General features: G+C 49.9%; 1 protein-coding gene across 1 annotated transcript in view; it reads right to left on the reverse strand.

The window, feature by feature from the left end:
- The window catches only part of WNT3A (Wnt family member 3A), a 67,424-nt gene that overhangs the window by 40,940 nt on the left and 2,696 nt on the right, over nucleotides 1-23,788 (reverse strand). Inside the window, exon 2 of the mRNA XM_055539905.1 lies at nucleotides 2,937-3,178. Within this exon, the coding sequence (XP_055395880.1) occupies nucleotides 2,937-3,178 (242 nt within the window). The remainder of the gene's footprint in view (nucleotides 1-2,936; nucleotides 3,179-23,788) is intronic.

Below are 23,788 nucleotides of genomic sequence, written 5' to 3' on the forward strand. Positions count from 1 at the left end.
GGAGAATCCCATGGGTGGAGGAGTCTAGTGGGCTGCAGTCCATGGGGTCACTAAGAGTCGGATACGACTGAGCGACTTCACTTTCACTTTTAACTTCCATGCATTGGAGAAGGCAATGGCAACCCACTCCAGTGTTCTTGCCTGGAGAATCCCAGGGACAGGGGAGCCTGGTGGGCTGCTGTCTATGAGGTCACACAGAGTCGGACGCGACTGAAGCAACTTAGCAGCAGCAGCAGCAGTACCCTTTTCATGATACAAACACTCAACAAATTAGGGATAGAAGACAATCTCCTTAACTCAATAAAGGGAAGTTATGAAAAATTCACAACTAGCATCATATACTCAAAGGTGAAAGACTAAAAGCTCTCCCTCTAAGATCAGGGGGAAGACAAGGGTGCCCACTCTCATTGCTCATATTCAACGTAGTACTGGAAGTGCTAGCCAGAGCAATTAGGCAAGAAAAAGAAAGAAAAGGCATTCAAATTGGAAAGCAAAAAGCAAAAACGTTTCTATTCACAGATGACTTGATCTCATATATAGAAAACTCTAAAGAATCTACACAAACTCTCACAGCTAATGAAAAAATTAATCAAATTTGCAAGATACAGGATCAAAACACAAAAATCAGTTGTACTTCTACACATAGTGAACAATTTGAAAAGGAAATGAATGAAACGATTTCATTTATAATAGCATCAAAAGAATAAAAGGAATGCGTTAACCAAAGATGCATGAGACTCATTCATTGAAAACTATAAAACACTGCTGAAAAATTAAGGAAGACCTAAATAAATGGAAAAATCCCATGTTCATGGATTAGAAGACAATAGTGTTAAGATGGCAATACTTCTCAAACTAATATACAGATTCAATGCAATCTCCATTAAAATTCAAAAAACCTTTTTTTGCAGAAATGAAAAAATAACCCTAAAATTCATATGGAATTGTAAGGGATTCTCCAAAACCCAAAACAAGCAAAGCCAAAGCAATTGTAAAATAAAAATAAAGTTGGAGAACTTATACTTACCAACTCTAAAGCATACTATAAAACTATAGAAATCAAAATAATGTTGTATTGGAAGAAAGGTAGACATATAGACCAATGGAATAGAACTGGAAGTCCAGAAATAAACCCAAACATCCATGAACAATTGATTTTTAACCAGGGTGCCAAGACTGTTCAATAGGGGAGAGACTAGTCTTTTGAACAGATGGTGCTGAAATAATTGGTTTCCCACATGCAAAAGAATTTAGCTGGCTGGACACTTAACTTCTCACTATATACAAAAATTCACTAAAAATAGATCAAAGACCTAAATGTAAGAAGTAAAACTATAAAACTCTCAGGAGAACACACAAGTGTAAAACTTCATAACTGTAGATTAGGCAATGTTTACTTTGATATGATATCTAAATAGGTAAATTGAATGTCATCAAAATTTAAAACTTCTGTACATCAATGGACCCTGTCATAAAAGTGAAAAGACAATCTATAAAGGGAGAAGATATTTGAAAATTATATTTCTGATAAGTGTCTAGTGTTAGATATATAAAGAACTCCGACAACTCAACAATAGAAACACAAACAACTCAATTAAAAACTGGGCAAAGGACTTGCATAGACATTTCTCCAAAAAAGACATTCAGATGTTCTACAATCCCATGAAAAGATGCTCAACATCATTAGTCATCAGGGATGTGCAAATAAAAATTTCAGTGAGATATCACTTCAGATCCACTGGGAAGGCTAAAGAAAAAAAAAGAAGAAGAATAACAAACATTGGCAATAATGTGGAGAAACTGGAACCCTCTTGTGTTGCTGGTGGGAGAGCAAATGGTGCAGTTGCTGTGGAAAAAGAGTTTGGTAATTCCTCAAAACACAGAATTACAATGTAATTCTACTTCTAGGAATATACCCAGAAGAATTGAAAAACAGGTATTCAGATACTTGAAATATCAGCATTATTCACAACAAACAATAAAAGGCTTGAAACAACCTAATTGTCCATCAACAGATGAATGGATAAACAAAATGTGATCCATCTGTACAATGAAATATAATTCAGCCACAAAAAGGAATAAAGTACCAAAACATACTACGGGTGGATGCATCTTGGAAACATTATGCTCAGTGAAAGAAGCCTCTCTCCCTCTTTCTCTTTTTCTCTCTCCTTCCCTCTTTCCTCACTTGCTGGAGGGCCCAGCCACTGTATTTAAGTGAACCCAGGTCCTGTGCAGAAGCAGCAGGGGCCACCAGGCATGTAAGAGAGATGAGGATCAGCTCGTCTCTCTCTCTCTTGTTACCAGAGACCAGCCCTGCCTACTGCATCTCCACATCTGCAGATGCTGGGACCGACAACACATGATTATTATTGTTTAAACTGCTATGTCTTGTACAAATTTGCTCTTCCCCAAGAGTTAACCAACACCCAGCCTGCCAGATCTTCCTCTTCTTCCCGGGCTCCAGGACCCTGGATAACTTGTGCTGTGTGCCTCTATGATCCCCAACCCTCACCCTTTTTTTGTGTTTTCTGTTTGTTTTTGTATTTTCTAAGACCTGCCTGAAGTCCTGGCTTCTTCAGGAAAACTGCAGTGGTTAATCCTGTCCCCGTGAAACTGTGTAACTGTTTTTTGGAAAAGGGGAAGCAGGAGGAATCTCTGTGTGATCCTATACCCTTCCCAAACTCCAGGAGCACCCTCCAGAGTGGGTGAGCATTGGAAAGGACCCACACAGGAGATCCCTATAGTAACGAGCACTGCCCCCTTACTGAAAGTGCTGTTCCTATGCTTGAGCACAGGTGAGAAACAGAGGCAGAAAGGAAATGAACTGGCTTGTGCCCACTCCCACTGAGGGGGAAGCTGGTTTGAGCCCTGCTGCACCCACATCCCTGGGCTACCACCTCTGCCCGGCTAGCCATGATGGGTACCACCTGTACCTTTGTCCAGCACGGGGCCAAAGATGGCCAGGCTGTTGTTGATGGTGGTGCAGTTCCAACGGCGGCCACGGAACTGGTGTTGGCACTCCTGGATGCTGATTTTGATGCCCTCTGCCACGCTGGGCATGATCTCCACGTAGTTCCGGCAGAAACGCAGCTGCTTGGGTACTAAGCCTGGGATGCTGGCGCAGAGGATGGGCTGGGTCCCCAGGGATGAGTACTGGGGCCCAACAGCCAGGGACCTGGGGGAGAAGGACAAGGAGGCCTGGTTAGTAGGGGAAGTGCCCTTGTGGCCCATGAACCGGGAGCAGGAGTCAGGCCTATCCTAGGTGAACTTTCTTTGGAGGATGCACACAGGCCCTTCCTTCCCTTGGGCAAGATGTGCTTCCACCGCGGAAGAAGCCTGTCCCTGTCCTGTACCTGACACTTAGCACAAAACATCGTGATGTGCACGTGGATTGACAGAAAAGAAATCAAGGAGGTGGTGGAGGCTTCCCTGCTTCTCTGCACAGCTGCAGGGGTCCTGGCTCCAGTGGTGTGGAGATAGCAGCACCCTGAAACAGTTCAGGAACACAGAGAACAGAACTCAAGGATACAGATGATGCTGAGTCGGTACAGGGGCTGCCCAGAGGAGGTGCTGCTGGGTCTGTGGCAGGAGGACAATCACTTCTAGAGCAGTGTGAGGTAGGGCATGTTGTTCAGTAGCTAAGTAACGTCCAGCTCAGGGACTGCAGCATGCCGGGCTCCCCTGTCCTTCACTATCTCCTGGAGTTGCTCAAGTTCATGTCCATTGAGTCAATGATGCTATCTAACCATCTTATCATCTGCCATCCTCTTCTACGCCTATCCTCAATTTTTCCCAGCCTCAGGGTCTTTTCCAGTGAGTCAGCTCTTCACATCAGGTGGCCAAAGTATTGGAGCTTCAGCATCAGTCCTTCCAATGAATATTTATTGTTGATTTCCTTTAGGATTGGCTGGTTTGAGCTCCTTGCAGTCCAAGGGACTCTAAAGAGTCTTCTCCAGCACCACAGTTTGAAGGCATCAATTCTTCAGTGCTCAGCTTTTTTTATGGTCCAACTCTCATATCTGTACATGACTACTGGAAAAACCATAGCTTTGACTATACGGACTGCTATCAACAAGGTGATGTCTTTGTTCTTTAAGATACTTTGTTCTTTGAGATACTGTCTAGGTGTCATAGCTTTTCTTCCAAGGAGCAAGTGTCTTTCAATTTCATGGCTGCAGTCCCTGTCCGCAGTGATTTTGGAGCCCAAGAAAGGAAAATCTGTTACTGCTTCCACTTTTCCTCTTCTGTATGCCATGAAGTGATGGGACCGGATGCCATGATCTTAGTTTTTTGAATGCTGAATTTCAAGCCAGTTTTTTCACTCTCCTCTTTCATCTTCATCAAGAGGCTCTTTAGTTCCTCTCTGCTTTCTGCCGTTAGAGTGGAGTTAGAGATGGGGCACCCTGAAGGAGGGCATGGCAACCCACTCCAGTATTCTTGCTTGGAGAATCCCATGGACAGAGCAGCCTGGTGGGCTACAGTCCATGGGGTCACCAAGAGTCAGACATGACTGAAGCGACTTAGCACACACACACACACACATAGAGATGGGGCACAGCAGTGGGTAAATAAATCATATAGGCGAAAATCACTACTGAACTCATGCCCACCATTCCAGCAGGCTTTTGGCTATTTACTCAACAGATATAAAAGCTTATGTACACAATAAGATGTGCTCAAGAATATTCACAGGGCTGTGATCATCAGAGAAAAACTTGGAAACCACCAAAGGATGCATCCACAGAAGCATGGATGAACAGACAGTGTTTACTCTTGCAGAGGAATGCTACATGGAAATAGGAGTGGTCTGCTGCTGCAAAGGTCAGGGATCTCCCTGGCAGCGAGCTTAAGAGAGACCTGATACAGTGTGGGTGACCACGATTCCTCTGATGGAGACCAAGGCCCAGCAACACCGTGGATAGATACAGAAATCAGGATAGTTTCCTCATTCTCATGGGAGGTCTGGCCTGACCAAAAGGCGGCATGAGAAAATATATCTCAGGCTGTGCTTTGCCAAATGGTTCCCACTCACGACATGTGCCAATTTAATTTAAGCAAAATGACAAAAAATGAGAGAAAAGTTTGGTTTCTTAGTCACACTTGCTAGACATGATCTGTGGTTACCATGTTGGATGGTTAGATATAAGAACATTTCGGTCCCTGTGGAAAGTTCTACTGGACCACTAGGGTCTAGGGTGAAGGAAGCGCTCTGTGTTTGATGAGGCTGTTGGTTACACACGTGTTTATGTGTCGCAACTGATTGAAATGTGGTCATGTTACTATTCATGATTGTTGTTCAGTCACTCAGTTGTGTCTGACTCTTTGCAACCCCATGGACTGAAGCATGTCAGGCTTGCTTGTCCTTAACTATCTCCTGGAGTTTGCTCAAACTCATGTCCATTGAGTCAATGATGCCATCCAACCATCTCATCCTCTGTCATCCCCTTCTCCTCCTGCCCTCAATCCTTCCCAGCATCAGGGTCTTTTCCAATGAGTCAGCTCTTTGCATCAGGTGGCCAAAGTATTGGAGCTTCAGCTTCAGCATCAGTCCTTAACCAATGAATATTCAGGGTTGATTTCCTTTAGGGTGGACAGGTTTGATTACCCCTTGATTTCAGAGGAAGAACCATCTGGCTCTTTCCAGGGCAGAGGGAGTGAGCTTCCCCAATCCCATGGTGACACGTTGTTGTATCTGACCAATCGGATGGATAACCCATGATTCTGTCATCTGTGGGAGCATCTGTGTTTGTAGGGTGATGGGCTCTGCTTGGCTCCTGTGTCTCAACGCTTCCTTCACCCCTGGGTGGAAGCTCCATGTGAACGACTGTGTGGCCGCTGCTACTTTTTGGGGCCATCTGTTGAAGCCTGCCTCCCATTAACCACGGATATCACAAAGGCTCTTCAGGGTCTCTCAGAAAGGGCCATGAAAATGTTTAGGATGGCAGGAGACGACCAATGCACGGGAGGCCCTGTGGACTTAGAAGGACCACTGGGTGTGGGTGGCTCTGTGCTTTCTTCCTTGGTCCCCAGAGATCCACTCTCTCTCTGGGCACAGAGCGGTACAGGTGTTGCCCATGCTCACCCGGCCTTTAGCCACAGCGCTCTCTCCTCCTCCAAGAGCCCCATCTCCTCCTCCCACTGGGCTTTCTGGTGTGGTGTGGCCCAGTCCCAGACTGACCCCTCTGCCTGGCAAGATGGTCCCTGCTTATCTGGTAGGTTTCTCTGGTGGGATTCAGGTGGAAATGTCTGTTTCCCTTTTCTTTATTTGGTGAGTGACTTTGTGAACATTTCAGCTGGACCCCCAGAGGTTCCTCTTGTTCAGCATCTGCTCTCTCCTGGAGGGTTAGGCACCCCTAAGAACATGGGACAGAGGCTTCTGTGTTCCTCAGCAAGCCGCACACCTACACTTTGATGCTTTCAATAAGTCCCACTCTGAGTCTAACCCAGAGCCATCCATCTGTGGTGAGAATGAGAGAAAACAGGAATCACCGTCTCTCAGAGAAACAAACCTACCCTCCGAAATACAAATCAGACCCTAACACCTTTCCCTCTTTGTCTCCAAAATCTCCAGAGGCCGCCTTGCCTCGAGGCACAACCCATGTCCTTCAGCACCTGGAGACGCCTCATTGGATGACCCAGAGAGAACACTTCCTCATTGCACATTCCTCTGAGATCTGTCCAGCTCCATCTTCTCACACTCTGCCAGCCCCCGGCTCCTGCCACACCAGGCTCTGGGCACAGTTCCTGTCTCCACCCATCTCTCTGTCAATGTGGGACTTTGTCCCACGCATCTCTGTGGCCACAGTTCAGCTCAGTTCAGTCACTCAGTCATGTCCGACTCTTTGCAACCCCATGGACTGCAGCACGCCAGGCCTCCCTGTCCATCACCAACTCCCGGAGTTTACTCAAACTCATGTCCATGGAGTCAGTGATGCCATCCAACCATCTCATCCTCTGTCGTCCCCTTCTCCTCCCGTCTTCAATCTTTCCCAGCATCAGGGTCTTTTCAAATGAGTCAGTTCTTTGCATCAGGTGGCTAAAGTATTGGAGTTTCAGCTTCAGCACCAGTCCTTCCAATGAATATTCAGGGCTGATTTCCTTTAGGATTGACTGGTTGGATCTCCTTGCAGTCCAAGGGACTCTCAACAGTCTTCTCCAGCACCACAGTTCAAAGGCATCAATTCTTCGGCACTCAGCTTTCTTTATAGTCAAACTCTCACATCCATACATGACTACGGGGAAAATCATAGCCTTGACTAGACGGACCGTTGTTGGCAAAGTAATGTCTCTGCTTTTGAATATCCTGTCTAGGTTGGTTATAACTTTTCTTCCAAGGAGTAAGCATCTTTTTATTTCATGGCTGCAGTCACCATCTGCAGTGATTCTGGAGCCCCAAAAGATAAAGTCTGCCACTGTTTCCATTGTTTCCCCATCTATTTGCCATGAAATGATGGGACTGGATGCCATGATCTTAGTTTTCTAAATATTGAACTTTAAGCCAACTTTTTCACTCTCCTCTTTCACTTTCATCAAGAGGCTCTTTAGTTCTTCTTTGCTTTCTGCCATAAGGGTGGTGTTATCTGCATATCTGAGGTTATTGATATTTCTCCCTGCAATCTTGATTCCAGCTTGTGCTTCTTCCAGCCCAGCGTTTCTCATGATGTACTTTGCATAGAAGTTAAATAAGCAGGGTGACAATATAGAGCCTTGACGTACTCCTTTCCCTATTTGGAACCAGTCTGTTGTTCCGTGTCCAGTTCTAACTGTTGCTTCCTGACCTGCATACAGATTTCTCAAGAGGCAGACAAGGTGGTCTGGTATTCCCATTTCTTTGAGAATTTTCCAGTTTGTGGTGATCCATATAGTCAAAGGCTTTGGCATAGTCAATAAAGCAGAAATAGATGTTTTTCTGTAACTCTCTTGATTTTTCAATAATCCAATGGATATTGGCAATTTGATCTCTGGTTCCTCTGCCTTTTCTAAAACCAATTTGAATATTTGGAAGTTCACAGTTCACATATTGTTCAAGCTTGGCTTGAAGAATTTTGAGAATTACTTTATTAGCATGTGAATGAGTACAATTGTGTGGTAGTTTGAGTATTCTTTGGCATTGCCTTTCTTTGGGATTGGAATGAAAACTGACCTTTTCCAGTCCTGTGGCCACTGCTGAGTTTTCCAAATTTGCTGGCATATTGAATGCATCTTTCATAGCATCATCTTTTAGGATTTGAAATAGCTCAACTGGAATTCCATCACCTCCACTAGCTTTGTTCGTAGTGATGCTTCCTAAGGCCCACTTGACTTCACATTCCAGGATGTCTGGCTCTAGGTGAGTGATCATATCGTCGTGATTATCTGGGTCGTGAAGATCTTTTTTGTATAGTTCCTCTGTGTATTCTTGAAGGAGAATATCCCACATAGGGTAGGGGATACCCCACGCCCAGGGGCAAAGAAGAAGCCCCAGCAAGACGGTAGGAGGGGCAAATTCATGTTTAGAATCAAACCCCATTCCCACCAGAGATGCTCAGAGGGCTCAAATAAACCTTGTGTGCACCAGGACCCAGGGACCCCACAGAGACTGAGACAGAACTCTGTGGCCACACAGAGTCCCTTTTATCTCCCACAATCCCCCTGCCATCCTGTGTGAGCATCACCTTCTATACCTCCCCACTGCAGCACTTATGTAGTTCTATATTAAGTTAGCTGGCTGAGGAGAGGGCAACTTCTTGAAGTCACAGCGTTTCCCAAGCTTGGCATCCTCTCATCCTGTGCCCATTCTGCCCACCGTTTCTGGGCAACCTCTAGCCTCGGCTTGCTCTTCCTTCCTGATCAGTGCATCTCTCATGAGTTAAAATCTATCTTTCCCTGGGGAATGTCCATGACACCATGCATCCACAGGCTCAAGTGGAGCTGAGCCTTCTTTTCATGGGTGGCCATCTCTAGCGCCCCCATTTCTAGGGAAAACCTGAAGCCTCCAAACCAGACTCTGGGTCTCCTGGGTCCCTCTCACCTCTGTGCCCTAATATCTGACACCCCTCCCTGGGTGCAGTCTCCATCCTGTACATCCTCATGCCAAAACCCAGCCATGACCTCACAGCAGATATCACAGACATCCCCATGGCCCCGCCTGAGTCTGTATTCCTGGAGTGGCATTCCAACTGTGGGGTGGCTTGTTCCCTCACTTCTTCCTTCATTACCTGCAGAGCCTACTGAATCCTGGGTGCCTGAAGCCTGACCCTCCCCAGCTTTCTCCCACACCCACCCCAGGGTCTGGGACCCCAAGGTTTTCAGAAAGGGCAGCCCTCTTCTCTCACCCAGCTGTGAGGTCTCTCCTCTCTATGTAGTATTCTGTGGTCTGAGCCTCGGTGTCCTGCGCCCCGTCCTGCACAGACTGCTCTGAGCAGAGACTGTAGGGGCTGCTGCTGTCTCTCTGGGACCCCTGTGCTGACTGAGGTGTTTGGCTTCCTGATGGACCAGCATGGGCCGGACGCACAGATGGGAGGATGGGGGAAGCTGGCACTTGGACTGAGAGATGGCATGCAGGCCAGGGTCAGCAGTCTCTGCTCTCGAAGGCTCCCAGTGGGCAGGGTGAGGACTTCAGGGTGGAGAGGATGGGCCAGCTCTGCCCACTCCAGGCTGAGTTCAGATGTCCAGGATGGGTTGTGAGGGTCAGAGGGTGAGGTAGACTGTGTCTAACCTGCATGCCCTCTGCTACTCTGTCTGAGCTTTTGCAGATAACCTCCCACTTCCCTGGTGGCTTAGGTGGTAAAGAATCCACCAGCAATGCAGGAGATCTGGTTTCGATTCCTGGGTTGGGAAGATCCCCCAGAGAAGGGAATGGCCACCCACTCCAGTATTCTTGCCTGGAGACCCATGGACAGAGGAGCCTTGCGAGCTAGAGTCCGTGGGATCGCCAAGAGTCAGACACGACTGAGCAACTAACGGTTCCCTTCACTTCCCACTTATAAATCAGAGGGCGAAACTCCCCAGACCTTGGTTCTCTTTCAGAACATTGTCACCTCCACCACCTCCCCAACATACTTCAGCCAATATCTGTGCCTTCTCACCCACTGAGACATCCCTGTCCCGGCCCCAGTGACCACTCTGCCTATACCGGCATATGTGGCTGGCTCTGACTGCTCCTGGCTCAGGTTGGCCACCCGTTTCCACTGAGTGGTACCTCTCACTGTGACCCTGGCACCCCACTCCAGTATTCTTGCCTGGAAAATCCCATGGATGGAGGAACCTGGTAGGCTACAGTCCATGGGGTCACAAAGAGTCGGACACAGCTGAGCGACTCCACTTTCTTTTACTTTATCTTTGGTTGTGCTGGGTCTTCGTTGTTCTGAGCGGGCTTTCTCTAGTTGCAGCAAGTGGGGGCTATTGTCTAGTTACAGTGCGTGGGTTTCTCACTGCAGTGGCTTCTCCTGCTGCAGAGCATGGGCTCCAGGGTAAGCAGGCTTCCTTAGTTGTGGCTCGTGAGCTCTAGAATGCTGGCTCAGTAGTTGTGGCGCAACAGTCTATCTGCCCCGCAGCACGTGGGATCCTCCTGGACCAGGGATTGAACTGGTGTCACCTGCATTGCAAGGTGGATTTTTAACCATTGGACCACCAGGGATTTTTTAAGCAGGAACGAGCTGTCACTCCAGGTGAGGCTGCCCTGATCAGCTCTGGCTCTTCCACTCTGTGATTCAGAATGTTTTGCACCCATGTGTTCCACATTTTGACGCTCCACATGGGATGTGATTTGCAAACAAATGTTGAACTCTAGTTAATGATGAGCCAGTCAAAGTCTTCCAGAGAAGGCAATGGCACCCCACTCCAGTACTCCTGTCTGAAAAATCCCATGGATGGAGGAGCCTGGTAGGCTGCAGTCCATGGGGTCGCAAAGAGTTGGACATGACGGAGCAACTTCACTTTCACTTTTCACTTTCATGCATTGGAGAAGGAAATGGCAACCCACTCCAGTGTTCTTGCCTGGAGAATCCCAGAGACAGGGGATCCTGGTGGGCTGCCTTCTATGGGGTCGCACAGAGTCGGACACGACTGAAGCGACTTAGCAGCAGCAGCAGCAGCCAAAGTCTTCAGGGAAAGAGTGGATTGAGGTCACATTAAAAACACGCAATGAATAGGTGGGTGAATAGAAGGGATGGTGAGGTATGGAATACACTGGGTCAAGCAAAATGTGCATTGTGCATACATAGACGTTCTTTGTTTAAGTCCTGCATCATTTTGGATGTTTGAACATTTCCTGATGGAACATTAAGGTAGCGTTTGCCCTTCGTGGCTCTGGTCTTGGAGCCTTTCTGAAGGGGGCTGTCTCCTGAGGTTCGTGGGGTTCTCCCCTTCTCTTCTGTTGCTGGCAGCCAGGCTCAAACTGGAGAAGGGATGAAGAGGGTTTGTCAGAAAGAAAATCCACTCAATTGATTTCTGAGTGGATTTCTTTTTACTGGCTGAATGTACTTGGAGACTCAGAACAAGTGGAAAAACAAAGGGCCACTTAATTCAGACAGGAAAAAAAAAAAGCGGACTCTATCTCTCTCTGTCCTCACCAGTCCCAGGATGCTTGTCCCCCTGCCAGATGCCAGATGCCAGGGCTCACTGTGGGTGGGGGCTGAGCTGCCCGTCCCCAGAGCCCCACAGCCTGTCCCCACCTGGGCCCTCCCCACCTCTCCCCATCCTGCCAGGGGAAAGCAAAATGGGGCTCCCGAGTTCACGGCTTCTCCCCAGGCTCGTCCTAAGGTTGCGGTGCTGGGTTAGCGCCCCTGTCCCTGCCTTCTCCAGGCCATCTTCCCATTCAGGTCTCATATTACCACTGCCCAAGCAAGGCCAGAGTACTGGCAGACAGCTCCCAGCCCAGAGGCCACACCCCTGTTCTGGCCTCCACCAATCCCGGCTGGATCCCTTTTCCACCCACGCTAGACCTGATGGCCCCTTAAGTTCCCTGAATTATTTCCAGAAAGGTTCCTCTGTCCCAGAGCTGGGCAACCAAGAGACTCCTGGTGGTGCAGACCCTGCCCACGTAGGGCAGAAAGTTGGGGGGTCCTGTCAGACATGGGAGGAGTCTGTGTGTGGGAGAAAGGGGGCAGAGAAGGGTCACAGGGGCCCAACTGATGTCACTGAATTTTGGGTGAGCCTTCAAGGATAAATTGGTTCATAAAAATTTAAATTGAATATCCAAAGTGTATTCACTAACCTTACTGTGGTAATCATTTTGCAATATATACATCATTATTTCATGGACATACATCAGATAATTGCATTGTACACCTTAACCTTCAGTTCAGTTCATTTCCATCGCTCAGTCATGTCCAACTCTTTGCGACCCCATGAATCGCAGCACGCCAGGCCTCCCTGTCCATCATCAACTCCCAGAGTTCACTCAGACTCACGTCCATCGAGTCAGTGATGCCATCCAGCCATCTCATCCTCTGTCGTCCCCTTCTCCTCCTGCCCCCAATCCCTCCCAGCATCAGAGTCTTTTCCAAAGAGTCAACTCTTCGCGTGAGGTGGCCAAAGTACTGGAGTTTCAGCTTCAGCATCATTCCTTCCAAAGAAATCCCAGGGCTGATCTCCTTCAGAACGGACTGGTTGGATCTCCTTGCAGTCCAAGGGACTCTCAAGAGTCTTCTCCAACACCACAGTCCAAAAGCATCGATTCTTCGGTGCTCAGCTTTCTTCACAGTCCAGCTCTCACATCCATACATGACCACAGGAAAAACCATAGCCTTAACTAGACGGACCTTTGTTGGCAAAGTAATGTTTCTGCTTTTGAATATGCTATCTAGGTTGATCATAACTTTTCTTAACATAACTTTTCTTTTCATTATGTAGCCTTAACCTTACACAGTGTTATATGTCAACTGTATGTCCATAAATCTGGAAGAAAACTCCAAACTGGACATGTGCTATCTTCTCAACACTCCCAAGATTCAAACTTCTAATCCGAGGAGGAGGTAGGTACCCTCAGTCAGTTAATACTTGGAAGATGAAGATTTGTAACTCCTTCCTCCCATAATCTTCTGGGAGGAGGTGGAAGGTGCATTGACCTGGGGCTGGGGCCTGGACAGGTTGGTGGGGAGCAGCATCCACCAGGACTCTGGGCCCCAGACCCTGGAACAACCATGCGCTGTCCCGTTTAAGGGTCTCTCCAGGAACGAGAGACAGCTTAGTGGGAGAGGGATGCTGTAAACTGAGAAGTGCTGCTAATGCAGGGCGCCGCCACCTTGGTGTTCTGTGCTCCCCAAACTCTCAGAGCACACAGAATGCAATAACACCAAATGCAGCCAGGACTCCTGCGTCAGATCCTGGAGTAGAGAAGGATGTCCATGGAGAGACTGCCGAAGTCAGCCTGTGTTTGGCTGTGCACTAGCAAGGTCTCCATCCTGATAAATGGGTTATGTGAGATGTGAGCACTTGGAGAAGGAGGTTTGGCCTGTAGAAACGCTCTGCTCTATAGTTAAGTCATCATCCCAGACCCGGGTGGAGAAGAAAGAAACAGCTACAAGCAAACAAGCAGGCTGACATCAGGTTACAGCAACAGGGAACAAGCTTGTGATTCAGGACCATGAGTTTCTTTACTGAGCCTACATGGTGGGCTGAGAGCTCAACTTCATTTTGTAATCTCTGCACCAATGGCCATCATCCTCTGAGACGAAAGTGCCTGCTTTCCCCTGGTGATAGCATCTCAGAAAACCACAAAGGCTGTTGCACTTGGTCACCTCCATTCATAACTGAAGGTGAGTTTGACTACAGTTAGTGGTGGGGACAAATAAAGATGTCATTTTCTTGTCCCAGGGCAGTGGCACCCAGAGGGAGATGGCCCAGGAGCATTTGGGAAGGGACATGTGGTTTGAGCTTCCCCGGTGGTATTAGTGGTAAAGACCCTGTCTGCAAACACAGGAGACGTAAGAGACATGGGTTCGATCCCTGGGTCAGGAAGATCCCCTGGAGTGGGGCATGGCAACCCACTCCAGTATTCTTGCCTGAAGAATCCCCTGGACAGAGGAGCCTGGTGGGTGATGGTCCATAGGGTCACAAAGAGTTGGATATGAATGAAGCCACTTGGCACACACACATGTGGTTTGAGGGGATGGGACAGAGAGCGGCTGTGCACACCTTGAAGGAGATGGTTGCTGTCCTGCTCTCCTACCCAGCAAGGCCAGATTCTCACAAGGCCTCAAGAGTGCCCACCCTCCTGTCTGGGGCTGTGAATACAGACCGAGTACACTTGCTATATCTGCCAGACATGCAGTGGAAAGCAGACACAAATCAGGGCCACCAATCTGGGTGAATGTAACCACAAGTATGCTTTCAAAGCGGAGCCTTCACCGGGTAGCAGAAGTCAGAGACATCAGCAGCATCTGAAGCTGTTGCTGGCTCTGAGATGAAGGTGCTGCATTCCGAGACCAGAAAGTAGCCTCAAGGAGCTGAGAACCACCCTGGCAGACAGCTGCAAGAACATGGAGACCGCAAGGACCAGAATTTGACAGCTGGGTGAGGTTGGGAGAAAATTTGTTGCCAGATTGGCCAACACTTTTATTTTGGCCTCTAGACACCATGAGCAGGAAACCCAGGCAAACCACCAAGATCTCTGACCTGCAGAGCTGTGAACTAATGCACAGGTGCTGTGTGAAGCCATAACTCTGGTCATTTGTTACTCAGCAAAGACTAAATATTCCCCATCTGTCCTCTGCTCATGCTGGCTCTTTTCTCTTGCCCTCAAAGCTGCTCAGGCCAGGAGGAACAGAACCTCACAGGGAGGCGGCCCCTCCAGGTTCAAGCCACTGCTGCCTTCAAAGGCTGGTCACCACAACCTTTAGACAGCTCTTCCCTTCCTCCCCTTCCTCTGCCTCTGTCCCCAGAACCACCCCTCCTCAGGGACCCACTACCACTCTCCTGGAGGCTGGTTACTTCTTCTTTTCAAGTCCCTGGAATCTTTTCTTCCTCCATAAGCCGAGCTGCTTATCTGGCCCACCTGCCCCACCAGCATCACCTGTGTGGTCCTGCGCCTGGCCCTGCCTACTATATGAGTCTCTCCAACCTATGCAACCTGGTCGGTGGAACCCCAGGGAATCTCCTGGACCAAGAAGCTGGGGGTAGAGAAAGACACCTGACCAACATCAATGAGTTAACTTAGCAGGATAGGTTTTGGCACATTGGTTTCCCCTTTCCAGTATGCTATTACGCTCTTAAAACATATTAAATACCAGTACAGACAAGATAGCATTTATGAACAGTTATCTTGGTGAGCGTGGGCCACCACAACAAAGAGCATAGATTGGGGGGATGAAACAGCGAACATTCATTTCTCACAGTCCTCAGGTGAGGGTGTGGACATGATGGGGTTCTGGCGAGGGGCTCCGGGTTCACAGCTGGCCAGCTCCTTGCTGTGCCCTCATACGGCAGACAGAGAACTCTGATGTCTTATCTTCTTCTTTTAAGGAAACTAGTCTCATCATGGGGACTCCACCTTCATGACCTCATCTAACCCCAATTACCTCCTAATACCATCACACTGAGGGGTTGGGGGATCAACGTATAAATCTGGGGGAACATGAGCATGCAGTTTATGACAGAGAGTAAGGTAAATGTCATGTTTATGAACAAACCCCACACAGAAACCACTAAACCCAAAGACACAGAACACTGTGGGGCTCCTGCATTTGATACAACACTGTTTCTAGCACGAAGCTGTCACTGAGAGGCAACGTGTGTGGTGGCTCCCATCTGCCCCCTGGCTGGCCCACTCTGCCTGTTGATATGGCCTTTGCACCTTGGTTTCCCAGCCAACACACTAGACAGCTGGAGGCAGAGCTGGGCACTCTGAGGGTGGCCCTGGGCTGGCAGCACGTGTGCCAGGGAACCTGTCAGAAGTGCGAGCTCCCCAGCAGCGCTGCCCCAGACTTGCTGAATCAGAACCTCGGGGCCAGTGCCCTGCTTTGACAGGCCCTTCAGGGGCTTCTGTCTCTTGCTCGCATTTGAAAACCACTGATTCTGGGGTCAGTGAAGGTGAGCCTAACTTTGAGTCCCAGGACTTTGAGTCCAGGGAGCCTCCTGAGGCTTCAAGTCCAAACCCTTTGGTTTGGCAGTCAAAGTTGCCTTTGATTTTTGCTTCTAAATCCCAAGGCTTCCAGCAACTTCTGGCGCTGCTCTCTGAGAACATGAGTTCCATTATAGTGGCAGGGGAGAGCATGCTCAGCCAGGCTCAGGAGTGGGGCCAGGAAGTGTGCCCCGCCCTCCAGGGCCCCATCTGTCTCCATGGGGCTGGCCACTTGCTTCTCTCCAGCCTAGTATCGCAGAGCCCGCCATAAGTGAGATCGCCGGGAGCCAGACCCCAGCTCTCATCCAGGGGTGGTGAGGATCCTAAAAAAAGCCAGGTGGTGACAGAAGGAGGAAGTAACGATGGTGAACATTCCTGAAGTGCTGTGGTGGGAAGGATGACGTTGAGGCAGGGCACTGACCGCCCGTTTCCAAACCCAGTTCAGTCCGGTTCAGTCACTCAGTCGTGTCTGGCTCTTTGGAAGCCCATGGACTGCAGCACACAAGGCCTCCCTGTTCATCACCAACTCCCGGAGTTTACTCAAATTCATGTCCATTGAGTTGGTGATGCCATCCAACCATCTCATCCTCTGTTGTCCCCTTCTGTTCCTGCCTTCAATCTTTCCCAGCATCGGGGTCTTTTCCAATGAGTCAGCTCTTCACATCAGGTGGCCAAAATATTGGAGTTTCAGCTTCAGCATCAGTCCTTCCAATGAATATTCAGGACTGATTTCCTTTTGGATGGACTGGTTGGATCTCCTTGCAGTCCAAGGGACTCTCAAGAGTCTTCTCCAACACCACAGTCCAAAAGCATCAATTCTTCGGTGTTCAGCTTTCTTTATAGTCCAGCTCTCACATCCATACATGACTACTGGAAAAACCATAGCATTGACTAGACGGAACTTTGTTGGCAAAGTAATGTCTCTGCTTTTGAATATCCTGTCTAAGTTGGTCATAACTTTTCTTCCAAGGAGTAAGCATCTTTTTATCTCATGGCTGCAGTCACCATCTGCAGTGATCTTGGAGCCCAGAAAAATAAAGTCAGCCACTGTTTCCACTGTTTCCCCATCTATTTGCCATGAAGTGATGGGACTGGATGCCATGATCTTAGTTTTCTGAATGTTGAGCTTTAAGACAACTTTTTCACTCTCTTCTTTCACTTTCATCAAGAGGCTCTTTAGTTCTTCACTTTCTGCCATAAGGGTGGTGTCATCTGCATATCTGAGGTTATTGATATTTCTCCCGGCGATCTTGATTCCAGCTTGTGCTTCCTCCAGCCCAGCATTTCTCATGATGTATTCTGCATATAAGTTAAATAAGCAGGGTGACAATATAGAGCCTTGACGTACTCCTTTTCCTATTTGGAACCAGTCTGTTGTTCCATGTCCAGTTCTCACTGTTGCTTCCCGACCTGCATATAGATTTCTCAAAAGGCAGGTCAGGTGGTCTGGTATTCCCATCTCTTTCAGAATTTTCCAAACCCAGAGGAGGCAAACTCAGGGTCTTGCTGAGAGGGGCTCTCTGGAGGGGTCACAAGCATGGACAAGGTCTCATTAATCTCCCAAGAACCCACTTTGAGCTCTTACCTGGGTGTCTGGGGCTTCAGGTTAATTTTTCAGTCTCCCCCTCATTTACCCTGTGGCCCATGTATCTAGGTCATTATGAGGTCCTGACCTTGTCTCGCGCGATCTCTTCCTCCTCACGACCATTGCTGGCGCAGGATATTCTAGCCAATGATGACTTCAGGTGTCAACGGCCCTGCCCTGATGGACGAAAACTGTGTTCTGTGGCCCCAGGGAAAGCCAGGCAAGAGCGGGTGCGCTGCCCTCCTCCTGGGAGGCAGCAGGGCACGAGGGCCCCGCTAGCCTCGCTGCGCCCATTTCCTTCACCCAGCACCTGGCCGCCGTGATTCACCCGTGAGGAATCTGTTCCATTCCCCTTCTTACTGCCAACCCTGAAGTGCAGCATGGCAACCCAGGAAGTGCCCGCATCCCCACTGTCAGCTGCCCCCTGGCTGGGAGCTGGAATCTTAAATGCCCAGCTGGATGTCACATCTGCTGTCCCAGAGGCCCCTCAAAATCAGACTGTCCCAAACTGAATGCGTCTCTTCCCCGCAGATATGGGGAGGATCCCTCTCTGAGGCCTGAGCCTTTACCCTAGGTTCCAGCTCTGGGGAGATGGTCCTTGCAGGGCCATCCATACAGCAGAAAGGGGCAATGGCCAGGCAAGGAGATCACAGCGCACCCACACCACAAGCCCACGCAGCTGCTAGCACCACTGCTGAGAAGGTCCCACAATCACAAAACGTTTAGTGGAAGATGGTAAGCCTTAAAAAACAGAACACAGTCTTCTCTGCACACTGTTATTATGACCATGAAAAATGTGTAAGCGAAATGAGAAGAACCTAAAGTGAGGAAATGCCTGTATTAAGTTGGTCAGATGAACAGCTTGTTTGTTTTCCAGGGTTTTGTGAATGCTGTTATTTGGTTAATTTTTAGTAATAATTTGTTTGCGAGTGAGGGCATCATTTTCAACCCAGAGCACACACTTGTGCAGTTTGCAAAGTGGCCCCTAGACTCCAGCTCTAGCCTACGGCTGGGGCCACGTGAGCCACGCCTGTCGCTGAAAAGCACCAGTGGTTTTTCTCCCTCTGCCCCTGTTCGCTCCTGTTGAGGACTGCACAGTTGCACTGTTGAAAGGCCAGGCGCCTTGCCAGATGGTCTTACTCAAGACACAGGAGAGGCACTGGCTGTGGCATGTAGGGGAAGGAGGCCACTCAGGACCCCGTCTGCCCCAGCTTTGCTCCCCTGGGCTGATGGCCTTCACTCAAGCAGAGTTTACTGTAAATGTGCGGTGAGACCCGAGGACAGAAGCCACGTCTCATGGACAGAGGCTGAGGGCAAGGGCAGGGCCTGGAGCAGAGCCCCTCTGCCTGCTGTCCCTGCTTGGGTCCTTTGGGGTGGACCCTCAACCAGAGCGCCTGAATGCTTGTGACAACTCAGAATGGAGTCACAGGCTCTCAGGTCTCTAGAGTTCTGGTTTGATTTCTTTTTGCAAGATCAGCAAACACAGGGTACCTGTGCACTGTGGGCACAGCTCCGCCCTTGCCATGGCTGTGTGCTGAGAGCTGAGGCCTCACAGCAGTTCTCAAAGAGAGAAGGGCTCTGTGGGGAGGAGGGCTTGGCTGGGTCTAGGGGAAAGGATGTGATCACCACCTCTTGTTATTCACTGAATGAACTGTTCTTGCCCTTCTTTCCTGGGCCTCAGTTTCTCCATCTGTCCAAGAAGGTGGTGGGGCACATTCTATCAGAGACTCCTGGAGGGGAAGTGAGTCATAGGCTTGGCAGGTTCATCCGCCCCTTGGGGGGTGGGTGGGGCACATTCTATCCACACGTCACCCAGGGTCACCTCTCCAGGAAGTGCACTGGACTCTCAGCGCTCCTCAGCCGCCCTCTCTGTACCTGGTTGAAGCTTGCCACTCCACCTGCCCAGCCTCCCACATGTGGGCCACAAAGGGCCACCCCCAGAGAGCATGGCCACACTTTCTCTTGTCCTTCGAGGGCACAGATCTCTGCTCATTCCTCATCTGGGGACCCCCGTTGCCCACTCTGCCTGTAGGGCCTCTGCGGAGGAGGACCGTGGTTGGTCCCATGGACCTTCCTCGTAACGCATGAGGATTCCAGAGCGACTGTCCCATTTTAAACTGCTGTCTTCTAAGGTCAGGGCCTCTCCATGACTGGACCAGGTCCCTATCCTCAGCCTGGAGGCCTTGAGTATGGGCTGGTTGCCTTGTGGGTTGATGGCTACCCAGCTTGATGGGTAGGCTCTGTCTTTTCTGGATGGAGCTGTTCAGGAGGCTCATAGGACCCAGACTCCCCCAAGGGTGCTCATTTGTCCCAAGGCGTTCCAGGTTTTGCCTTCTCTCCCTACCCACTATGACATCTCCCAGAGGGACCCACATGCCTCCTTGCTCTCTCTCTCACCTGGAAGACCCCTCCCTAGCAGCTGGAGCACTTTCGGCAATGGGAGGGCCCATGAGGAGGGGCGTCCCGGGACCTGGATCCCTGGTGTCGGGGGCCACTTCTTCCCAGCTCCTGGGCTGCTGTGGCCCTGCCTGTAGCCCTCCCAGCACCCTCTCCTGCCCCACCGGGCCGAGCCGGGATTACTGACACATACTTTGCGCAAGTCCCAGCAGGCGGGCAGAGGCTCCCGTGCCCGCGGCCATGCATTTGCCCGCTTCCCTGGGCGGCAGCAGCACGTTTTGTCGGGGAAGGAATGTGGAAGCACCAAAGTGTGAGACACCTCCAGGGTGTCACCTGGAGAGACTGGGAGGAAGACCGAGGCAGAGCTGGCCTGGTACATGGTGGGGACCCAGCCCCAGAGCCAGGGGTCCAGTTGAGGGGGTTGTAAAAACAGTCAACTTATGTTTTCATGTCCCCAAGCACAGACCCAATACAGTTTCTGTTTTTCATAGGAAATATTCCACCCATTTATTCCTTCATTCACTTGTTCAACAAAGTCTTATCTAACAGCTATGCAGGGTGAAGGGCCAAGGTTGTGGGGAAGGATAACACATACCCCGTAGCATCTCACAGCCTGGTGATATAGGTGCCGTTCTTATGACAATGCCACAAAGCAGGGTTGGGGGTGGGCGGACAGGTTTCACAGGGATCAGGCAGCCTGGCCGGAGTCAGAGCCTTATTCTCCACTTCTTCATGTTACCCTAAGCATCCAGCCCAGTCTGGCGAGGAGTCATGGTCAGATCTGGGATGAGCTGAGCAAGGCTGGAGGAAGTGAGGTGGGATGCAGGGCACTAGGAGGGGCGGGCACGCTGTCGGGGTGTGGGGGGCAAAGGCATGCCAGGGTGGGCTCATTGATCCCTGTGTAACTGTGAACTATCCCAGCTGTGCCTAGCGGAGTTTAGGGAACTTACCAGGAGGACTGCAGGGCTGAGCTGGGAGGGGGAGAGGGAGGAGCTAGGTCTTGTAAACCTTGGATTCTCAGCTGCTATAGTGTCTGTGGGAAGCCCCCGCCCCCACCCCCCAACCAAGGCAGGCTGTTTCTTCCTCAGCCTCTTCTTCTGCCCCTTCGTGGATGGGCAGCTCACTACCATCACTCTCAGATCCAGGAAGCCTTTCCTATACTGAACCAAAATCTGCCTTCTGGCTACCTATAGCCTCTGCTCCCAGGGTTTGCTGGAGCCACACAGAAATCCGGTCCTCCTTACCCAGCAGCTTCTCACACACCAAACTGCAGTGGGGTGTTCCCCCAACACTTCTCAACATCAGGAGGCTCCAGTCCTTCGATTGCACTTGAAAGGGGTAAATACAAACTCTAAGACTTGGCTCAAAAATGCAAATGACAAGTGTTAGGTGATGGAGCCTCAAGGGGAATGATCCTTGACCTGGGCATGGCAGAGGCTGCCTGTTGTGGGGGCTTCAGCTTCTCAAACTAGCTACAGAACTTGGGTTTGGGGTTTTTTTAATTCCTAATCCATTATTATAAATTACATTAAAAGTCTGCTAAAATAATACATAACACATTTTTAAAACTGCCATAATTCTTCCTGAACACCTATTTTCAACTTCTGTTCGTATTTCTTCATGAACAACTATGCATGGATGGGCTCTGGTCTGTGGACTACGGTTTGAATATAACTGATACTTTCAGGGACAGGAGGTATACCCAAACCCTGCCTTTCCTGTCCTGGCCTGCATGATGGTGGCAGAACCCCTCTAGAACAGGGCAACTTCCGTCCTTCCAGGCTGGATATTTGTAAGTGAGACCCACCGTGAAAAGTGTGATTTTATAGCCTCTCCAGACTGTATTCCTCCTTGATTGTATTTACTCACCCTCTTCGCTGTCACAAAGAATTCTAGGAGATTTGTGCAAATAAAACAGAATCATTTAAAAAGATGACAAGAAGCCCAGTGAAATGCAGGGTTAGCTAGCGTGGGAGAAGCTGCCCCATCTGAGTCCCAGACAGAGTCCCGAGTGTGTAGGTGGCCAAGTCATATCAAGTTGGATGTGAGAGGTGGTTGATGCTTTTGCATTCTGGAAGGAGTGAGTACCATGGTGGGCTTTCAAGGGATCAAGATGATGCATACTCAACTTGGTGATATAAAACAAGATTTCTGGTCATACATATTTTACCTATGGTCATTTCTAACATTGCTCTTCAATAAAAGGATGCCCACTGGTGGTTCTGTGGAGGAACATTGTTCCCAGTAGCCTGAGATCCTACAACACCAAGGGTGTCAAACTGGCATCTGGATTTCTCTAGTTTCATAGGCTAGCTGGTATCATCACCAGTCTCAGGGCTGCAGGGAGAGAGAGAGGGACAGACACAGAGACCGGAAAAGAGAGAAACAGAGACAAACACGGAGATTCAGAGGGACAAATATAGACAGACAGAGAGAGAGAGATGAGGACAGACAGACACACAAGGAGACAGAGAGAGACAGACAGACAGACAGAGAGGTAGAGAGGGCACGCGCACATACACGGCGAGAGGGACAGACAAACAGGATAAGGTGAGAAGGAAGAATCAGGAGGAGGGACAGGGCTGCCCTGGGGAGGGGCCGCAGTGGGGCGGGGTCACAGAGGACGGCAGCTCAGGGAGTCTGGCTTGCTTGGGCCCTTCCCGGGTGAGAAGCCTCCGAGCCTTGCTCAGCCCTCCCAGGTCCCTTGTCGTCTGACACAAGCAACCTCCTCTGTGTGACTGCTCATCTCTCCCTTCCCCCGCTCCTCCTCACTCTCCCCCACACACCCTTTGAGTCTGCGGGTCCCACATTGCGCCTTTAGAGCTCTCTTTCTTTCTCCCTGAATTCCACACGCACTTGTGCCCCACAGCATCAGGGTCCACGGGGGGAAGCCTGTGTTCCACCTGGGACCGAGAAGACCCCTGTGTGTGAAGAACCAGTAGAGCCAACGCCAGGGAAGGTTGTGCAGAGAGAAAGTTCTAGAGTGTGTGGAGGGGTGATGGCCAAGCTGGCATTCCTTAGGGTCTGGATACATGCTCAGAGCAGGGTGTCTGCATACAAACAAGTGTGAGGTGTGGTGGGCTAGGGAGGGAGGAGAAGCAGTGAGAGTGGGGAGAAGCGAGAACACTGCATTGGGAGTCTGTCTCAGGCTGCTGAGCTGGCTCAGGGGTGGGAGAAGACTGGACGCGGCCTCACGGGGAATTTCTGGGGTCAGCTGGGGTGACATCCACTCCAGGTACCACTCAGTGCTGGGGAGCTCTAGGTACAGCAGAGACTGGTGGGGTGCTGGGTGGCAGGAAAGGGGAACCGACAGGACAAGGAGGGCCAGGCTGTCTGTGCAGGTAAAGACACTGCTGCTGGAGCTCCAGGAGGGTTAGAGGGGAGGGTGGAAGGGAGGTGAGAACAGAGGCAGAAGGTGGTGCGATGGGGCGTTGCATTCTGGGGCAGGAGATGAAGGGGCCTGGCTTTGCGGGAACAGGGCAGGGGAGAAAACAGGCTGACCTCCAGGGTCAGCCCCAGGGGAGGGGAGGGGATCACAAGATGCCATCAGCCCAGACATGTGAAGTGGGCGGCAGATGCCTGTAGCACATCATCAGCTGTGTACTGAGTATAGTTCTTCAAGGCTTCTGTGTGTTCCCCTTGACCATGATGCCTGTTCTGTATTCACATAGATCTTTCTGATCAATTCTAATTAAACAAGAATTCAGTCTGGATCAGGGGAGTGAGGGGGAGGGAGCTAGCGCCTCCTGGTAGGTCTGCAG

Source organism: Bubalus kerabau, chromosome 1, assembly GCF_029407905.1.
Source record: "Bubalus kerabau isolate K-KA32 ecotype Philippines breed swamp buffalo chromosome 1, PCC_UOA_SB_1v2, whole genome shotgun sequence".
Classification (NCBI taxonomy): domain Eukaryota; kingdom Metazoa; phylum Chordata; class Mammalia; order Artiodactyla; family Bovidae; genus Bubalus; species Bubalus kerabau.